The sequence below is a fragment of the Aegilops tauschii genome, chromosome 3 (genome assembly GCF_002575655.3).
Source record: "Aegilops tauschii subsp. strangulata cultivar AL8/78 chromosome 3, Aet v6.0, whole genome shotgun sequence".
NCBI classification, from domain to species: Eukaryota; Viridiplantae; Streptophyta; class Magnoliopsida; order Poales; family Poaceae; genus Aegilops; species Aegilops tauschii.
This window is the reverse complement of record NC_053037.3, coordinates 468,338,709-468,357,621: the sequence shown is the minus strand read 5'-3', so window position 1 is coordinate 468,357,621 and position 18,913 is coordinate 468,338,709. Positions and strand designations below refer to the sequence as shown.

Here is an 18,913-nt window from a genome sequence, read left to right as displayed (position 1 = left end):
TTCCAACAAAGGACTGCCTGCCTACGGTACGCCTCGTGAGGCGGGCCCGGGCGGTTTCCTCGCCGGATGGATATGATGAGTACGCCCCCCTGGCCGTTGGCCGGCCGGTGCCTCGTGAGATGTCGGCGCCGGGCTGGGGCGGTGGGAGCGGGCTTGGCGCTCGAGTGTGCAATGCATCTGGAGTTCGGCTCGGGTTAGGCCAGCATGGGCTTTGGCTTTGCCTGTTGCAACAACAAAAAATGGTTAAGCTGGTGCCGGATCAGAATTCAGCCCGTAAATAAAACTGGTGCCGGATCAAAGCATGCCTAAGTGCTCACTTTGTCGTCAGCGTCAGGACGGCCGCAGCCCCCCTGCCCCCTGCCTGCTGGACGGCCAGTGCAGTGCAGTCCTGCCCGCTCGCCTGAGCATCTTCAATTATTTGTGCTCCTCGTCGGTCGCCTCGCATCATTTTCTACTAGGCCGTGAACCGTGAGCCAAGTTCTAGTGCTACACATGGCACGGTACTACGGTTGATCCCGACCCGAGGTCGCCTCTGTTTAAGGGAGTGTGACAGGCCCGGGTGACAGATACATTTGGTGATCAGATGGAGACTCCTGGCGCCATTATGAATGCGAGCCAACGCGCTGCTTGGGCTTGGGAGGAAGCGGGCAGTTGGGGCGTGAACTGCGCCTACGCAGACGGACGGGGGCATGGGAGAAAGGTTGAGCAGAGCAGTTGATGTACAAAAGGACGAACGGGAGGAGCAGGTGCGTATGCAGCGACATTTTCTTCAACATCCTAGCTGCGTATAGAAAAAGAAAAAGGAAGGTCGCATAGGTAACAGACGGATCGTTGCACGAACAAACTCGTGCAAGATGAGATAGTTGGGCTTGGGCAGTACTAGTTGGGAACGGACAATAAGCTCGGGGCGTAGTTTTTTATTTAGAAGAAACTTGTTGGGTTGTGACTTCTGACTTGTGACTCCTGAGGCAGAGAAACGCTACTAGTCTATCTACAAGGACAGTCGATCCTAATTTCCAAAAAGAAAAAAAGGACAGTCGATCCTACAATTCGACCGCCGCAGAGGTGGCGGAGAAAGCTGCGCTTCTGTTGGTTGTGATGCACCCTGCAGATGTCTCCCTCGTGGGACCGGACCGTACTCTCTCTCGGTATGCGGGCGGCACGCCTGCATCAACATAACTCCCTCGGATGCTCTGTGGTTGAGTTTAGTCTCCATCGTTCTCTTGATCTCTTCTTGTCAGTCTGGAACACAAGCTTCCCGTACGAAGGTAGGGAAATTTAGCTCGTACAAGTAGGTCAGAAAAATTGCTTGTGCTTATTACATTTTCTTTAGAAATCTGAGATCGCTAGCTACACCTGTTTACCATATACAGAGGTGTGAGGTGTCGGTGGTCAAAGTACTACACACACAAGAAACTAATAACATCATACATACAGATATCCTCCTTTGTACAGTTCACCGTCGTCTACGCTTTTTCTATCTGAAACTAAAATACTGTACGCAAGTGCATGTTGTACTCCTCTACTGACGCAATGTTTACCCTCTCACGTCAACCCAACGTAAAACAAGAGTTCAGACTTGAGAGACGACCACACAGAGACGCATACAGCCCCCGTGGACACGGAGAATCGGGATCTGGGTGCCGCCGAGCCCGCCCAACTCCCCCACGTCCAACTCCAAAGACGAAGAACGCACGACACGCGCGCGCGGCCGGGGGTCTCGTCTCCCCAATCTCCATGCGGCGTCGTATATCCCCCAGAAAAAAAAAACCCCGAAACAAATGGAAAATCGAACCTCCTCCGATTTCCCAACCCCCCCAGTGAGCCACTTCCACGCAGATCAAATCTCAAATCTCAGCAGCCAGCAGGAGTAGCTAGCACTCCAGTAGTATAGTCGGATCGGATCACCGCTGCCCCCTCCCCAACCACCCGTAACCTGAATCACGCTGCGGCCCACTTCACTCCCCCGCGCAGCGCCCGCTCGCTCCCTGTACGCCCCGCGCCGCCTCGCCGCCGGCGAGCTAGAACAGCGGGAGGAGCAGGGGGTTGGTGGCGGCGGCCGCCCGACGCCGCGGCGGGAGATGAAGGCCAAGAGCCTCCCCTTCATCGCCTTCGAGCACAAGCGGTTCGTGACTTCTGTTGCTCCTGCCATGCTCCCGCTGCCCAGCGCGCGCGCGCGCATCTCGGCTCCGTGCTGGGTGGTCCTTCTGCGCTGCCTCGGGTGTTTCTGCCGGAGTTTCCGATGCTCCTGCTGCCGCGCGAGACTTCCGCATGCGTGCTGTTTACTCGGCCTTTTTTTCTCGGGGCGGTTATCTATTTTTACGCCCGGGGATCTCGATCCGTTGCGGGACATTGGGGCCGAAATTTGGGCAATGCTGCCGCTAGATCTCCGCGTTGCTGACGCGGTGCGATAATTCCTCTAGATATAATGTTTGATGTTTGAATTGTGTTTTTCTGATGCTTTGCCTGTCGAAGGATCTGGGTTCTGTATGGACACAGTGCACTGCACTACTGCAGCTGGAGCCATGCCTCCACTTTCTCTGCATTTGGTCAGTCTACTTGAGCGATGCGAAAATGTCAAACTGTTACTAGACTTGGACCAGGTTTTAGTAGACATCGCAAGTATTAGCAGAACCAAGTCGCTGATACGATCACATGAACATGGATTGGTCCCAAGCTTTTTGATAGAACTGATTTTACGTGTTGTTTGAAGCACCTGATGGTGCGCTTTTAGTGGCATTTGCCCCTTTTCTGTTTCTGATGCCTCAGGGATTGGAACAGGGACGCCTATGGTTTCGCTGTGCGGCCACAGCACTTGCAACGGTACAGAGAGTATGCCAACATCTACCAGGTAGAAAAGCCACCCTAGTGATGCCTCATTTTTACACCATGTTGTTTGATCTTACTGAGTTGCATGTGTGGCGGTGCTCCTTTTGCAGGAGGAGGAAGAGGAGCGGTCTGATAGATGGAAGAACTTTCTGGATAGGCAGGCAGAAGACGATGAATCATCTGGAGAAGATGCTAAGATTGCGCCGTCCATTGAGGATGAAGGAGCTATAGGCGATGCTGGCAGGACCGACCTGCCTGATGAGAAGACAGCCAAACAGCAGAGACCACATAAGATCCAAATATGGTCTGAGATCAGGCCTTCATTGGGCCACATTGGGGAGATGATGAGCTTACGTGTCAAGAAGAAGAAGAAGCAATCTTCTGCTGATGAGGAGAACACTGAAGATATCAAGCCCTCAGAGGACTCTGATGATGAATTCTATGATGTAGAGAAGGTTGATCCCAGTGAAGGGCCTGTTGCTGACAGCACCAATGCAGATTCAGGAACGAATAGAGCTGCAAGTCAAGAAGGGTATTTTCCTTGGAAAGAAGAATTGGAGTGCTTAGTTCGTGGTGGGTTGCCAATGGCTCTGAGAGGAGAGGTAAGATTTACATTTCTGTTAAAATGATAATTTTGGTTCAATCAAACTGATGGTCCATTTGCTTTGTGAGGACAGCTATGGCAAGCTTTTGTTGGTATTGGAGCTCGCCGAGTGAAAGGGTACTACGAGAGTCTCCTTGGGGTGGTTGATGGAGGCGGAGACAGCAAAGGTTCCGATTCTCCGACTAAGGAATGTGGCGATGGGAAACCAAAAGCATCTCAAGATCTTTCTTCAGAAAAGTGGAAAGGGCAAATAGAGAAGGTAGATAGGCGATACTAACTTTCATTACTGGGTTTCAATACCCTCTTATATTGATAAAATTTTGTGTTTCTAAGAGTGTGGTGCTAAGGCGTCCTCTTTTTCATTGCCCCTTTTAGGATTTGCCTAGAACATTTCCAGGCCATCCAGCTCTAGACGAGGATGGCAGAAATGCTTTAAGACGCTTGCTCACAGCTTATGCTAGACATAATCCATCAGTCGGTTACTGCCAGGTACATCTTTCTCTTAATGCTTATTCATATTGATTTTTCATTGCACTGCATCATTACCTTCTTGGAAGGTCTTGCACATAGACCACTCTGTTGCACCTTTAAAATGTATTTCAATTGAATATTAATTTTTGGAAACACAAAATGATTGCCAGTACTCAAATATTCCCCTTGAGGCTTCCTGTAAGTGATATTAACCCTGGTACTATCCCATAACAGTTGGCTCGACCTAAGGCGGTAGATGATAGGGTCAATTAGACATATACGATTGCCAACTTCCTGTATTCAAAAAGCCATTGCAGAGAAAGAAGAACTTACGAAAAATACCACTGCCAACACTCGGATGATTAACTAAATGCCACTATGACAGTGGTGTATAACGAATTACAATGGCATTTATTGTAAGTCGGTTGTAAATGAGCACATAAGCTCGGGTGTAATAAATCCATGTCCCCAAACATATTGTCTGGGTTATAGGAACTGTAAAACCAAATTTGGATACAGAAAAAAAAACTTTGGTATTTCATGGTTATGATTCTATTGTGCACAGTAATATTATTTCGAACATTCGCACTTGCATGTTCCAAGACTCTCTGAGCTAAGATTAATCGTATGAGTAATGCAGGCAATGAACTTCTTTGCTGGTCTATTACTTCTATTGATGTCTGAGGAGAACGCATTCTGGTAGGTTTTGCGGCACAACATCAAGTACCTGCATTCCTTCAACTTACTTCAGTTGATTACGTAGTAGAACAGTTGAACTAAATAATGTGATAAATGTGTTATGGGTCCACAGGGCATTGACAGGCATTATGGACGACTATTTTGAGGGTTACTTCTCTGAAGAAATGATCGAGTCTCAGGTATTACTTTTTTTTTTCTTCATTTTATTGTCTTTTATGCATACTGATTGTTGGATACTTAGAACTCCAAGCTGGTCTGTTTGTTATTAAAAGATCTGCATCTTGGTTCTAGGTGGATCAGCTTGTTTTAGAAGAGTTGGTCAGAGAGAAATTCCCCAAGTTAGGTTTGTTATATTTCCCTTTATATATAAAATTACATGACTTTGTCAGGTATATTTACTGCCCAAGTTTGACAATTGAGGAGTTGCAATTTTCTTGTATGCAGTAAATCACTTGGACTACCTTGGTGTACAAGTTGCATGGGTTGCTGGACCATGGTTCCTATCTATATACATGAACATGCTTCCCTGGGAAACTGGTCAGTCTACTGTTAAATATTCAAAATAAGATAGTATTATTGTTCGCGAAATACATTCTCTTAATTCCTATCTTAGCTAATTTAATGTGTTTCCTCGATGATGGGACCAAAGGTATCTTTAGATCAATTTGTTGTTGATATTGTTAGATCTGCATAGTGATCTCCACGGGCTTTAAATACATGAAGTTGTTAGTTCACTAAAATTCCACGTAATGTCTCGTCCAAACGTGGCCCCATGGTTCACTTGCCATACATCAGATAGTGTTTTTCCCTGAATCACAGAATTTAGGGTGGCTTGTAATTTAAATTTTCTATTATCTTTCTGCGGGAAACTATATGTTATTACCTTTTGACAATAAAGGGGATGATTAGCAATACGATGGGAGGTGATGCTAAGGCAAGTGTAAGTGAAGTGAGTGGCAGAAATAAACATCATTTTCAGTTACTTGTCATAATATAAAATATGTTAACTGGATATGCTTTTGCTTTCAAAGCGACAAGCACGGCATACCAATAATGGAAAAAACATATGTGTGGCCTTTTTGGATTTTGCGTCAAATGTTGGTTGTAGAATCAAATGCACAGCAAACATTCTCTTGTCCTTTTCTTTCTAAAATGGTTTGACAGGGACTTGATGTAAGAGACTGACACTTCTAATCTCTTATTAGCTTATGCCGTAATATACTTACCATTTTAGTGTTATTTGAACATTTCAGTTCTTCGTGTGTGGGATGTGCTTCTGTTTGATGGAAATCGTGTGATGCTCTTCCGGACAGCCCTTGCACTTATGGAGTTGTATGGTACTGGGGTCACTCCACCTTATTTTCATCCAGAAACAACAAAGCCATATAACTTTATATGAAGTCTGAATACATTATAGTTCATCTCAGGTGACTTCTTATAGACTTAACACTACTGTTGATTGCAGGTCCTGCACTTGTGACAACGAAAGATGCTGGGGATGCCGTAACTCTCTTACAGTCTTTAGCTGGTTCCACTTTTGACAGCAGCCAGCTTGTTTTAACAGCTTGCATGGGATATCAAGCTGTAGATGAAGCAAGGCTTCAAGATCTGAGAAATAAACACCGGCCATCTGTTTTGTCTTCGATGGAAAACAGAGCAAAAGGTCTTCTTGCCTGGAGGAGCACCAACGGTCTTGCATCAAAGCTATATAATTTCAAGCGTGACACTGAACCATTGGTGTCAATATCAACAGAACAGTTGAATGACTCAACAGATGGGGATGCTAACCAAGAAACCAGTTCTGGAAATATTGATGATATGTATCATGGCTTGACTGTCAACACTGAGATTGATTCTATGCCTGATCCCAAAGATCAGGTATCATTCTTGATATACTCATCAATTTTTTTCCTTTGTCTCCATATTGCAAAATGATATTTGCAAAACTACTCAATTGAAAAATTATTGAACAAAGATAAATATAAATTAATCGTGTATAAATATCTTAGTTAGCATGTTTTCCAGTCAATTTACGCAAACTCACAAAATGAGTAAACCGTCATCTGTAAGGAGTTCTGTTTCAGGAAGGTGTTTGCATCATCTTTTTCCTGTATTAAAGCAGCTATCTATTTTGTGCAAACATAATTTGAAGGAGTGAATGATCAGCCACATAAATCATGGAATGTTATCCCTACGTATCTTCAACCTCTTATTAAAGCAAATTATTTTCTGGAGTAGATCATCTGAATATCTGAAATTAAATTACTTAAGGTCCAATAATTTACATATTCACCAAAGAGTAGCTTCTGTTGGATCTCTTAGTCTATTTACTTCAATATCTCTCATTATGATGATTTATACAAATGATAAAAGCCCTAATGTTCCATCCCTGCAAATGACTAGCTCCCCCCCCAAGCCCCAAATAAATTGCTTTCTGAAGCACAACGCCTGGATTCACGAAAGCATTGTGCTTGAGGTCCAATAATTTACATGTACTTTTCACTATGATGATCTATACAAATAGCATAGACAGATTCTTCAATCCCTGGGAACCATTGAGCTCCTGATCCAAAATGTTATGTACTCCCTCTGTAAAGAAATATAAGATCGTTTAGATCACTAATATAAAAATCTGAACGATCTTATATTTCTTTACAGAGGGAGTAGGTGTTATAATTTGTATGGCTATCTGTTTTAACAAGCACTGCAACCTTGATACTTTCCACCATTAAAAAACTTATGCTTATGTAAGTCTTGAGTGGTCACCAAACCCGATTGCTTACAACATTTAAGTTTGGTCGTATTATTTCAGGTTATCTGGCTGAAGGTTGAGCTATGTCGATTGCTAGAGGAGAGAAGATCAGCTGTTCTGAGGTCTGTTTGTTTGAAATATCCAAGATCGTCACCAGTTTGAGTCATTAATTTGCATATCCACACACTTGTAAACGGAGATGTATTCACCTTTGTAACATTTGAAATCAAATGGAACCTGCTGTCAGTAGTAGCTGCTTCGGTCCTATTGACCACTGACTGGATGGAACATACTCCCTCCGTTCCTAAATACTTGTCTTTCTAGGCATTTCAACAAGTGACTACATACGGAGTAAAATGAGTGAATCTACACTCTAAAATATGTCTACATACATCCGTATGTGATATTCATTTGAAATGCCTAGAAAGACAAGTATTTAGGAACGGAGGGAGTATTATTCTGCAGCTAGTCAACTCTAGTTTATTTCATGACGAACCCAACCAGAGTTAACAGTTATCATGGACAAAAAGTCACTAAATCTGGACAATCACTTTAAGAAGAAAGGTCAACTACTAGCTTGTTCAAAAGCGATCAAATTATCGACCAAATTTTAGTCCATTTCAGAAGTGACCCTGAACCTTCTAGTAATTGTTTCAGCCGTGCTTAGTATTCTCATGTTTAGCTGCTGACCAATATTAATACTGCAAAAGCTATATGTAAGCAAACTATTATCTGGTGGAGAAAATTTTCCTACTATCGGAGGTATTGTTAGTGTACTGTTGAGCAAAAGATGTTTCTTTATAGAAAATGTTCTCGTCGTTCGGAATACATTTAGTCAGTGGAATTGTTTCTTCTGGGTTCCTCGAACAGTCGAAGTATCCGTCTGATTATTTCTTTTCATCCATATCCAGGGCTGATGAACTAGAGACAGCACTAATGGAGATGGTTAAGCAAGATAATCGACGTGAATTAAGTGCAAAGGTAAACATTTGGACATTTTGGTGACTATCTTTCTTATACTGTCACCCACCACTACCATTATTCAGATATGTGTTGTTCATCTTGCATACTGGACCTGAATTTTGATAGTACCTTCTATTTGATAACCAGTTTATCAACTAGAAAATGCTATATAAATTAAGCTAGTCCTGCGAGCTGGAAATTTCTCGTTTGAAGACTTGAAATGCGATAATTCTTAATATTTCCAGTTTCACTTCTCAGGTAGAGCAGTTAGAACAAGAATTATCCGAGCTAAGGCAATCTCTATCAGACAAGGAGGAACAGGAACAAGCAATGCTTCAGGTAGAGTTGCTATTTATGCGTTCTTCTCAATTAACCTTGTTCTTACTAAAGTATATCTACTTAACCATGAATTTACTTCACTGTAGGTCCTCATGCGTGTAGAGCAAGAACAGAAGGTTACAGAGGATGCCCGCATCTTTGCTGAGCAAGATGCAGCTGCTCAGAAATTTGCTTCACATGTCCTTCAGGTTAGTTCAGTTTGTATCTCTCTCACGTCTCACCGAAACTACAGCCCAACGAAAGATTAGCAGCTGATTCAGTATGAGCAATTAAGTCTTGGCCCTCTAAATTTGTCGATCAAATTGGGAGCCCGCAATATCGAATGGAAGTGGTCTTTCTACACATTAATTTTTTTTTCATTTGAAAATCACGTTCACATATAAAACAACCATTGCCTGATGATACTTATCTGGTTGAGGACAGCATTATGTTTGTAATTATCTGTGCAGTAAATATTTCCCGCTGGTCAGCTGGGTATTGTTCATAGAACATGCATTGCAATGTACATGCACTTATGTTTTACTTAGTTATTAATATTAGTGATGAGTGATGACTATCTTGAATGCACCTATATTGGGTCATGATTATTTGCCATCACTGGTCACCTGTCTGGGATTTGCATGCAACAAAACCAAATATGTTTCTGCTTGCTCAGTTTATGCTATATGTGTTATACATTCAACTCTCCATGCAGGAAAAGTATGATGAAGCTATGGCTTCACTCGCGCAAATGGAGAACAGAGCAGTCATGGCAGAAACAATGTTGGAGGCAACACTTCAATACCAATCTAGCCATCAGAAAGCACAACTACCATCCCCTTCCCCTTCTCCAAGGTATAGTAGTCTTGTTTGATGGTATTAGACCAGATAACTACACACAGTGGCAAGGAAAGACTATGCTAATCTTGTTGTTACTATGGTATATCTAGTGACCCATGAATTATACCTTGAGACTGGTAGTGTCCTATTGCTTAATTCACAGCCATTTGTTGTTGTAGTACTCCGGTGCTAATCTGATATGATACCTTGCCCCTTCTCCTCCAGGACACCAACGCGAGACGCATCTCCTGGCCAAGTGAACCAAGATTCGTCACAGGAGTTTCAGCCTAGAAAAATAAGTTTGCTTGCCCCATTTTCACTCAGTTGGCGTGACAAGAACAAGGTACTTTCTTCTGGCAAGTGAATTGTATGTTCGAGCTGTAATCCTTTTTTCTTAGTAGTAATGCTAGGATACTGGCTTCTTCTCCCAAACTCCAAAATAGGGATAACACAATATTGTTCCTTTTATGCATATTCGTGTTGGAAAATTTTGCCATGTACACGCAGCTGTTGGGTTGAGTGTACTTTTCTTTGGCATAGCTTGAATCTGACTGACTCCACATGTTTTGCAAATAAGCCCTTTTTTTGCATAAACACCCACCAAGTCCATTTCGAAAGAATCGATCCTGCAGGGTTTTTGTTTTTGCTCTTAGCTTCCATCTTACTGCAAAAGCAGGAAAATATTTTGCTAGCTTGTTACCTGAGAGAACATTCTGATTCATTCAAGGTCTTATCAGTGGTAAAAAATATATTATAATAAATGCTCTTCTGCTAGTTGTAATTACAAGTGGGCTTTCATCTCCTGCCATTTAGGTTTAGGGGGATGCTGACGGGGAAGACATGGTAATCTTAGCTCCATGGCCTACGAGAGTACATGAAAAATGTGTTTATTGAGTGCTTAAACGATTTGTATTCTTTAAATATATCCTGAATAGTGCTGATAAATGCGATTGAAGGGGCACGTGGCGTTTTGCCTTCTTTGTTTCTACATATATTTAAAGCGCACATTCACTAGCAATTTACAAGGTTTCTTGTTCTTTGGTTTTATAACACCCTTATGCTTTTTCTCACTTTTGGTACGTTCGACTAGCTATATGCGATCAATATGAAAGTTCTCCCTTTTCTTATATTATGTTACTGGTGCCATGGATTCTTTACAGGGCAAACAAGATGAGTCAACAAACGGCAAGCTTAATAACAACACTGAGCAAAGTGTTGAGACACCAAAGACAGACCATGGAAATCAGGAGGCGACGCCAAAAGAGGGTGAACAGCAAGTAGAAACACCCAGATTGGAGACGGCCAAGATGGACGGCGATGTGCCAACTGTCGAGACGACCACGGATAAAATGAACGGGCAGGAAGAACATTTAGAAGAAGTAAAACTGGATTGATCCGTCAGCCGATCACATTTGGTGGTAGATAGTGCCTTCTCATTTTGAAAGGAAGCTGAAGTCACGACATTCGGCTCCAATTTTTAAATCGTGTATTGTTGTAGTTTCCCCCCCTATTCTTCCCTGTGTCCAGCTTGTGTCACTTCGTTTAGGTTCATAGATTCAACCTTTCCAACCATACCTCGCCAAAAGATAATAAGTTATGTTTTTCCTGTTCATTGTTAAGATGGCTGTAAGAGTGTAAGTTATGGATATGTATACATGAAAGACATACGACGTGAATGAAAGTGCAATTTTTGTAGAACATGGTCTCTGCAACATATCTGAAGGAATTGTTTTCTTCGAACATGGGCCTCAATGTGTCTTGTACTGAAAGAAAAACGTGAAAAGGGCGAAAAAGCTGCACAATCACCATGGTGGTAGCGATCAACATCCGAAGGAGTATGATGTAAGACCTGATACGGTGGTTCTGTTCAGGTAATTCTGCACATTTGCCTCTATGCAAATCTAACTCCCACTTATACATTGCTATTAAAAGTTTGAAGTTTTAACATTCTTGCACTTGAAACTGCAACTGTTAGGCCTTATATAATGCAAGACGCTTAGGAAAGGTGCCTAGAGAAATAAAACAACATTTTTTAAGCACCAGTGCTTATTTGTAAAGAGTAGACGCTTAATTAGGCGTTTTTCCTGTAGAAATAGACACTGATGCTTTAGAAAAACCCGGTTTATTTTTCTAAGCACCTAGCGTTGTACAAGGCCTTGACACAGGAGCTACATTGCGGCTGGCTAGGGTCGCCCGCTGCCCCCTATGGTGAAAAGAGTTTCCTTTGCTAGTTTATTTATTTACTTATTTTGGTAATCTTGTACCTTAGTTTTTTTTAATCTTGCAGGATGGAGTTTTGCACCGTCTGGCCATTGTCGGAGCCATTCGAGTCGGCCTCGAGCACCGGCCACTCGACGTCGTGGCCGCGTCACTACGCGGGGTGGCGACACGGGTCAGTCTGAGGTGGATGCACCAAGCAACAACAGCGTGGCGCGCACGATGACTCACTTCATCTGGTGGTGGAGATAGGCGCCGACGAGAGGAGTTAGTGCCATCCACTGGAACTCCGTGATGACGAGAGGGGCTGGCGCCGACACCTCGAGAGTAACCAGGTGGTGCGGGAGGCCTCGGGTAGCTCCTCATGGGTGTGGCAGCGCACCATTTTGGTCGGTGGCGATGGGATTGTGCATTGGAGTTTTGGTTGGTGAGAGAAAGAGCCGACACAACATGAAGAGTGAGAATGGGGATTTTGTGGGACATAAGGCGGGGTCGGCATGGAGTCAGGACATTGTGCGGATGGACATGATGTTCATGGACACCCCGTTTCTCCCTCACAATTGGGTCTAATTGGGGATTGGTTGTTTGCGGACTGTCCACAAACAAATGAGGTCCATGTTAGAGACGAGGCTTGCGCTAAATATGTTTGTGACCATTTCGGTGAACAATTGAGGGAGGTTTGACCTTCCTTGTGGAGATGCCATTAGATCAACTCTAGCAGAGTGCTACATTGGCAGCCTTCATATGTATATTAAGCGCGACTCATATGGATTATGGAGGTTGCCTAAATGTTGCGTAAACTTAGAGTCTTCATATTGGTTGCCTACAATATCGTGAGACCCACTCATCAATGGGGTATTCTTTTTTCCTAATCTGTCATCCTCACGTAAAAGCGTTAGGGGGGGGGGGGGGGGATGGAACTTCCTACACGTGCACATTCGACTGTCATTGGAGGCGGTCCAAAAATTGACCGTGAGACGTCAAACATGAAGCCTCATAGGTAAGATATGAAGGGCGTTCTAAAAGTTGGTTCCGAGACACCAAAGATAAAGGTTGAGAGATCAGATATAGAAGACACTTCATAAATTATAACCATTTAGACAAGTATTACGACTGTATTTTTTATGAGAATCGCTGTATGGCTGTATCCATAGTTATTATGACGATTGATGCATCGTGAGGACTCAAATAAAATTGGTCTTAGTAGTCATTAGTAGTCACACACTCAAAACATTCCCGAGCTGCTGGACATAAGAGCAACTCCAACAGAGCGACCCATTTCGTCCGCTGGCATCTGTTTGAATCGGCGCGGACACAAAAGGCAGCTCAACGCGCCGACCCAAATGGACGCGTGTCTGCTTTTCATCCGCGGGCGACCCATTCCCGGCCCATTTTTAAGCCGGATTTGCGTCGGCGCGGACACGAGACGAACGCGTGCGCTCGCCTTCTCCTCCCCGGCCCGCTGGTCGGTGGCACATTGGCCTACCCCCATCCAACAGCAACCCTCGCCCGCCTCCTTCGTCGCCGACGCCGCCGCCCATTTTTGCCGGCGCCTCCACATCCGCCCAACAACGCCGCCAACTCCCACGTCGCCCGCCACCGCCGTCTTGCCGCCCGGGAGTCGACTGCTTCCCACCCCCGCCCCCACCACACAGCTGCCCGCGACCAAGAAGCCGCCTCGCCGCCCCGGCCAGATCCTCACCGGCACGCTCGTCAGATGCCGGCCCACTCGTTGGACGCCGGCAGGGCAGCTAGCTGGTCCGTGCGCGCCGTGACTCCCTTCGCCGGCCGTCTCCTTCGTCGACGCCCGCAAGTTATTCGTCAGTTTGCCAAGGTACAAAATGGACTCCGCCGACGAGTTCTTTTTTCACAATTTCCTTTGTGACTCCGACGATTCGTCGTCCGATGATGAGGAGGAGATATTGGCTGCCGTGTTGGTCCATCACCACCTCAACAGCCAGCGGCCGTTGTTTCGTGGCTCCATTCCGGGCCACCTTCCGGTGTTGAATCGCAACCGAGAGAGCGGGCATTTCCTTCTTTGGAAGGACTACTTTGATACAACAAACCCGTTGTTCATTTTGGGAATCGTAGCATAATTTTAAAATTTTCCTACGCTCACCAAGATGCATCTATGGAGTATACTAGCAACGAGGGCAAAGGAGTGCATCTACATACCCTTGTAGATCGCGAGCGGAAGCGTTCCAATGAACGTGGATGACGGAGTCGTACTCGCCGTGATCCAAATCACCGATGACCGAGTGCCGAACGGACGGCACCTCCGCGTTCAACACACGTACGGTGCAGCGACGTCTCCTCCTTCTTGATCCAGCAAGGGGGAAGGAGAGGTTGATGGAGATCCAGCAGCACGACGACGTGGTGGTGGATGCAGCGGGATGTCGGCAGGGCTTCGCCGAGCTTATACGAGAGAGAGAGGTGTTGCAGGGGAGGAGGGAGGCGCCCAAGGCTGTGTTATTTCTGCCCTCCCTCCCCCCTTTATATAGCCCCCCCCTGGGAGGGGGCGGGGGCGCCGGCCAAACCCATCTAGGGTGGGGGGCGGCGGCCAAGGGGGGTGCCTTGCCCCCCAAGGCAAGTGGGAAGCCCCCACCCTAGGGTTTCCAACCCTAGGCGCATGGGGGGAGGCCCATGGGGGGGCGCCCAGCCCACTAGGGGCTGGTTCCCTTCCCACTTCAGCCTACGGGGCCCTCCGGGATAGGTGGCCCCACCCGGTGGACCCCCGGGACCCTTCCGGTGGTCCCGGTACAATACCGGTAACCCCCGAAACTTTCCCGGTGGCCGAAACTTGACTTCCTATATATAATTCTTCACCTCCGGACCATTCCCAACTCCTCGTGACGTCCGGGATCTCATCCGGGACTCCGAACAACTTTCGGGTTTCCGCATACACATATCTCTACAACCCTAGCGTCACCGAACCTTAAGTGTGTAGACCCTACGGGTTCGGGAGACATGCAGACATGACCGAGACGCCTCTCCGGTCAATAACCAACAGCGGGATCTGGATACCCATGTTGGCTCCCACATGTTCCACGATGATCTCATCGGATGAACCACGATGTCGAGGATTCAATCAATCCCGTATACAATTCCCTTTGTTAATCGGTATGTTACTTGCCCGAGATTCGATCGTCGGTATCCCAATACCTTGTTCAATCTCGTTACCGGCAAGTCTCTTTACTCGTACCGCAATGCATGATCCCGTGACTAACGCCTTAGTCACATAGAGCTCATTATGATGATGCATTACCGAGTGGGCCCAGAGATACCTCTCCGTCATACGGAGTGACAAATCCCAGTCTCGATCCGTGCCAACCCAACAGACACTTTCGGAGATACCCGTAGTGCACCTTTATAGTCACCCAGTTACGTTGTGACGTTTGGCACACCCAAAGCACTCCTACGGTATCCGGGAGTTGCACGATCTCATGGTCTAAGGAAAAGATACTTGACATTGGAAAAACTTTAGCAAACGAAACTACACGATCTTTTATGCTATGCTTAGGATTGGGTCTTGTCCATCACATCATTCTCCTAATGATGTGATCCCGTTATCAATGACATCCAATGTCCATAGTCAGGAAACCATGACTATCTGTTGATCAATGAGCTAGTCAACTGGAGGCTTACTAGGGACACCTTGTGGTCCATGTATTCACACATGTATTACGATTTCCGGACAATACAATTATAGCATGAACAATAGACAATTATCATGAACAAAGAAATATAATAATAACCATTTATTATTGCCTCTAGGGCATATTTACAACAGTCTCCCACTTGCACTAGAGTCAATAATCTAGTTACATTGTGATGAATCGAACACCCATTGCGTCCTGGTGTTGATCATGTTTTGCCCTAGGGAGAGGTTTAGTCAACGGATCTGCTACATTCAGGTCCGTATGTACTTTACAAATATCTATGTCTCCATTTTGAACACTTTCACGAATGGAGTTGAAGCGACGCTTGATATGCCTGGTCTTCCTGTGAAATCTGGGCTCCTTCGCAAGGGCAATAGCTCCAGTGTTGTCACAGAAGAGAGTCATCGGGCCCGACGCATTGGGAATCACCCCTAGGTCGGTAATGAACTCCTTCATCCAGACTGCTTCCTGTGCTGCCTCCGAGGCTGCCATGTACTCCGCTTCACATGTAGATCCCGCCACGACGCTTTGCTTGCAACTGCACCAGCTTACTGCTCCTCCATTCAAAATATACACGTATCCGGTTTGTGACTTCGAGTCATCCAGATCTGTGTCGAAGCTAGCGTCGACGTAACCCTTTACGACGAGCTCTTCGTCACCTCCATAAATGAGAAACATATCCTTAGTCCTCTTCAGGTACTTCAGGATATTCTTGACCGTTGTCCAGTGTTCCATGCCGGGATTACTTTGGTACCTTCCTACCAAACTTACGGCAAGGTTTACATCAGGTCTGGTACACAGCATGGCATACATAATAGACCCTATGGCCGAGGCATAGGGGATGACACTCATCTTTTCTATATCTTCTGCTGTGGTCGGGCATTGAGCCTTGCTCAATTGCACACCTTGCAATGCAGGCAAGAACCCCTTCTTGGACTGATCCATACTGAACTTCTTCAATATCTTGTCAAGGTATGTACTCTGTAAAAGACCAATGAGGCGTCTTGATCTATCTCTATAGATCTTGATGCCTAATATATAAGCAGCTTCTCCAAGGTCCTTCATTGAAAAACACTTATTCAAATAGGCCTTAATACTTTCCAAGAATTCTATATCATTTCCCATCAATAATATGTCATCCACATATAATAAGAGAAATGCTACAGAGCTCCCACTCACTTTCTTGTAAACACAGGCTTCTCCATAAGTCTGTGTAAACCCAAACGCTTTGATCATCTCATCAAAGCGAATGTTCCAACTCCGAGATGCTTGCACCAGCCCATAGATTGAGCGTTGGAGCTTGCATACTTTGTTAGCATTCTTAGGATCGACAAAACCTTCCGGCTGCATCATATACAACTCTTCCTTAAGGAAGCCGTTAAGGAATGCCGTTTTGACGTCCATCTGCCATATCTCATAATCATAGTATGCGGCAATTGCTAACATGATTCGGACGGACTTCAGCTTCGCTACGGGTGAGAAGGTCTCATCGTAGTCAACCCCTTGAACTTGTCGATAACCCTTAGCGACAAGTCGAGCTTTGTAGATGGTCACATTACCATCTGCGTCCGTCTTCTTCTTAAAGATCCATTTGTTTTCTATGGCTCGCCGCTCATCGGGCAAGTCAGTCAAAGTCCATACTTTGTTTTCATACATGGATTCTATCTCGGATTTCATGGCTTCTAGCCATTTGTCGGAATCCGGGCCCGCCATCGCTTCTTCATAGTTCGAAGGTTCACCGTTGTCTAACAACATGATTTCCAGGACAGGGTTGCCGTACCACTCTGGTGCGGAACGTGTCCTTGTGGACCTACGAAGTTCAGTAACTTGATCCGAAGCTTCATGATCATCATCATTAACTTCCTCCCCAGTCGGTGTAGGCACCACAGGAACATTTTCCCGCGCTGCGCTACTTTCCGGTTCGGAAGGGGTGACTATCACCTCATCAAGTTCCACTTTCCTCCCACTCAATTCTTTCGAGAGAAACTCCTTCTCCAGAAAGGACCCGTTCTTGGCAACGAAGATCTTGCCTTCGGATCTGAGGAAGGTATACCCAATAGTTTCCTTAGGGTATCCTATGAAGACGCATTTTTCCGACTTGGGTTCGAGCTTTTCAGGTTGAAGTTTCTTGACATAAGCATCGCATCCCCAAACTTTTAGAAACGACAGCTTAGGTTTCTTCCCAAACCATAATTCATACGGTGTCGTCTCAACGGGTTTCGACGGAGCCCTATTTAAAGTGAATGCGGCAGTCTCTAAAGCATAACCCCAAAATGAGAGCGGTAAATCGGTAAGAGACATCATAGATCGCACCATATCCAATAGAGTGCGATTACGACGTTCAGACACACCATTTCTCTGAGGTGTTCCAGGCGGCGTGAGTTGTGAAACTATTCCACATTTCCTTAAGTGTGCACCAAACTCGTGACTTAAATATTCTCCACCACGATCTGATCGTAAGAATTTTATTCTCCTGTCACGTTGATTCTCAACCTCACTCTGAAATTCCTTGAACTTTTCAAAGGTTTCAGACTTGTGTTTCATTAGGTAGACATACCCATATCTACTTAAGTCATCAGTGAGAGTGAGAACGATATCCTCCGCGAGCCTCAACACTCATTGGACCGCACACATCGGTATGTATGATTTCCAATAAGTTGGTTGCTCGCTCCATTGTTCCGGAGAACGGAGTCTTGGTCATCTTACCCATGAGGCATGGTTCGCACATGTCAAATGATTCGTAATCAAGAGACTCCAAAAGTCCATCTGCATGGAGCTTCTCCATGCGCTTGACACCAATGTGACCAAGGCGGCAGTGCCACAAGTATGTGGGACTATCGTTATCAACTTTACATCTTTTGGTATCCACACTATGAACATGTGTAACATCACGTTCGAGATTCATCAAAAATAAACCATTGACCAGCGGGGCATGACCATAAAACATATCTCTCAAATAAATAGAACAACCATTATTCTCGGATTTAAATGAGTAGCCATCTCGAATTAAACGAGATCCAGATACAATGTTCATGCTCAAAGCTGGCACTAAATAACAATTATTGAGGTTTAAAACTAATCCCGTAGGTAGATGCAGAGGTAGCGTGCCGACGGCGATCACATCGACCTTGGAACCATTCCCGACGCGCATCGTCACCTCGTCCTTCGCCAGTCTCCGTTTATTCCGTAGTTCCTGTTTTGAGTTACAAATATGAGCAACCGCACCGGTATCAAATACCCAGGAGCTACTACGAGTACTGGTAAGGTACACATCAATTACATGTATATCACATATACCTTTGGTGTTGCCGGCCTTCTTCTTGTCCGCTAAGTATTTGGGGCAGTTCCGCTTCCAGTGACCACTTCCCTTGCAATAAAAGCACTCAGTCTCGGGCTTGGGTCCATTCTTTGACTTCTTCCCAGTAACTGGTTTACCGGGCGCGGCAACTCCCTTGCCGTCCTTCTTGAAGTTCTTCTTACCCTTGCCCTTCTTGAACTTAGTGGTTTTATTCACCATCAACACTTGATGTTCTTTTCTGATCTCTACCGCAGCTGATTTCA

At 45.3% G+C, this 18,913-nt stretch overlaps 1 protein-coding gene across 1 annotated transcript; it reads left to right on the top strand.

Annotated features, from left to right (window-relative positions):
- Nucleotides 1–1,593: 1,593 nt before the first annotated feature.
- Nucleotides 1,594–11,174, top strand: LOC109758376 (uncharacterized). The gene is made up of 18 exons (XM_020317227.4): nt 1,594–2,125; nt 2,782–2,851; nt 2,940–3,431; nt 3,507–3,692; nt 3,809–3,922; nt 4,545–4,603; nt 4,716–4,782; nt 4,895–4,946; nt 5,048–5,140; nt 5,857–5,940; nt 6,069–6,481; nt 7,416–7,477; nt 8,267–8,336; nt 8,577–8,657; nt 8,744–8,845; nt 9,352–9,491; nt 9,702–9,819; nt 10,637–11,174. Exons 1-18 carry the CDS (start codon nt 2,082–2,084, stop codon nt 10,868–10,870), a joined length of 2,481 nt encoding a protein of 826 aa, XP_020172816.1. The 5' UTR covers nt 1,594–2,081; the 3' UTR covers nt 10,871–11,174.
- Nucleotides 11,175–18,913: the final 7,739 nt, after the last annotated feature.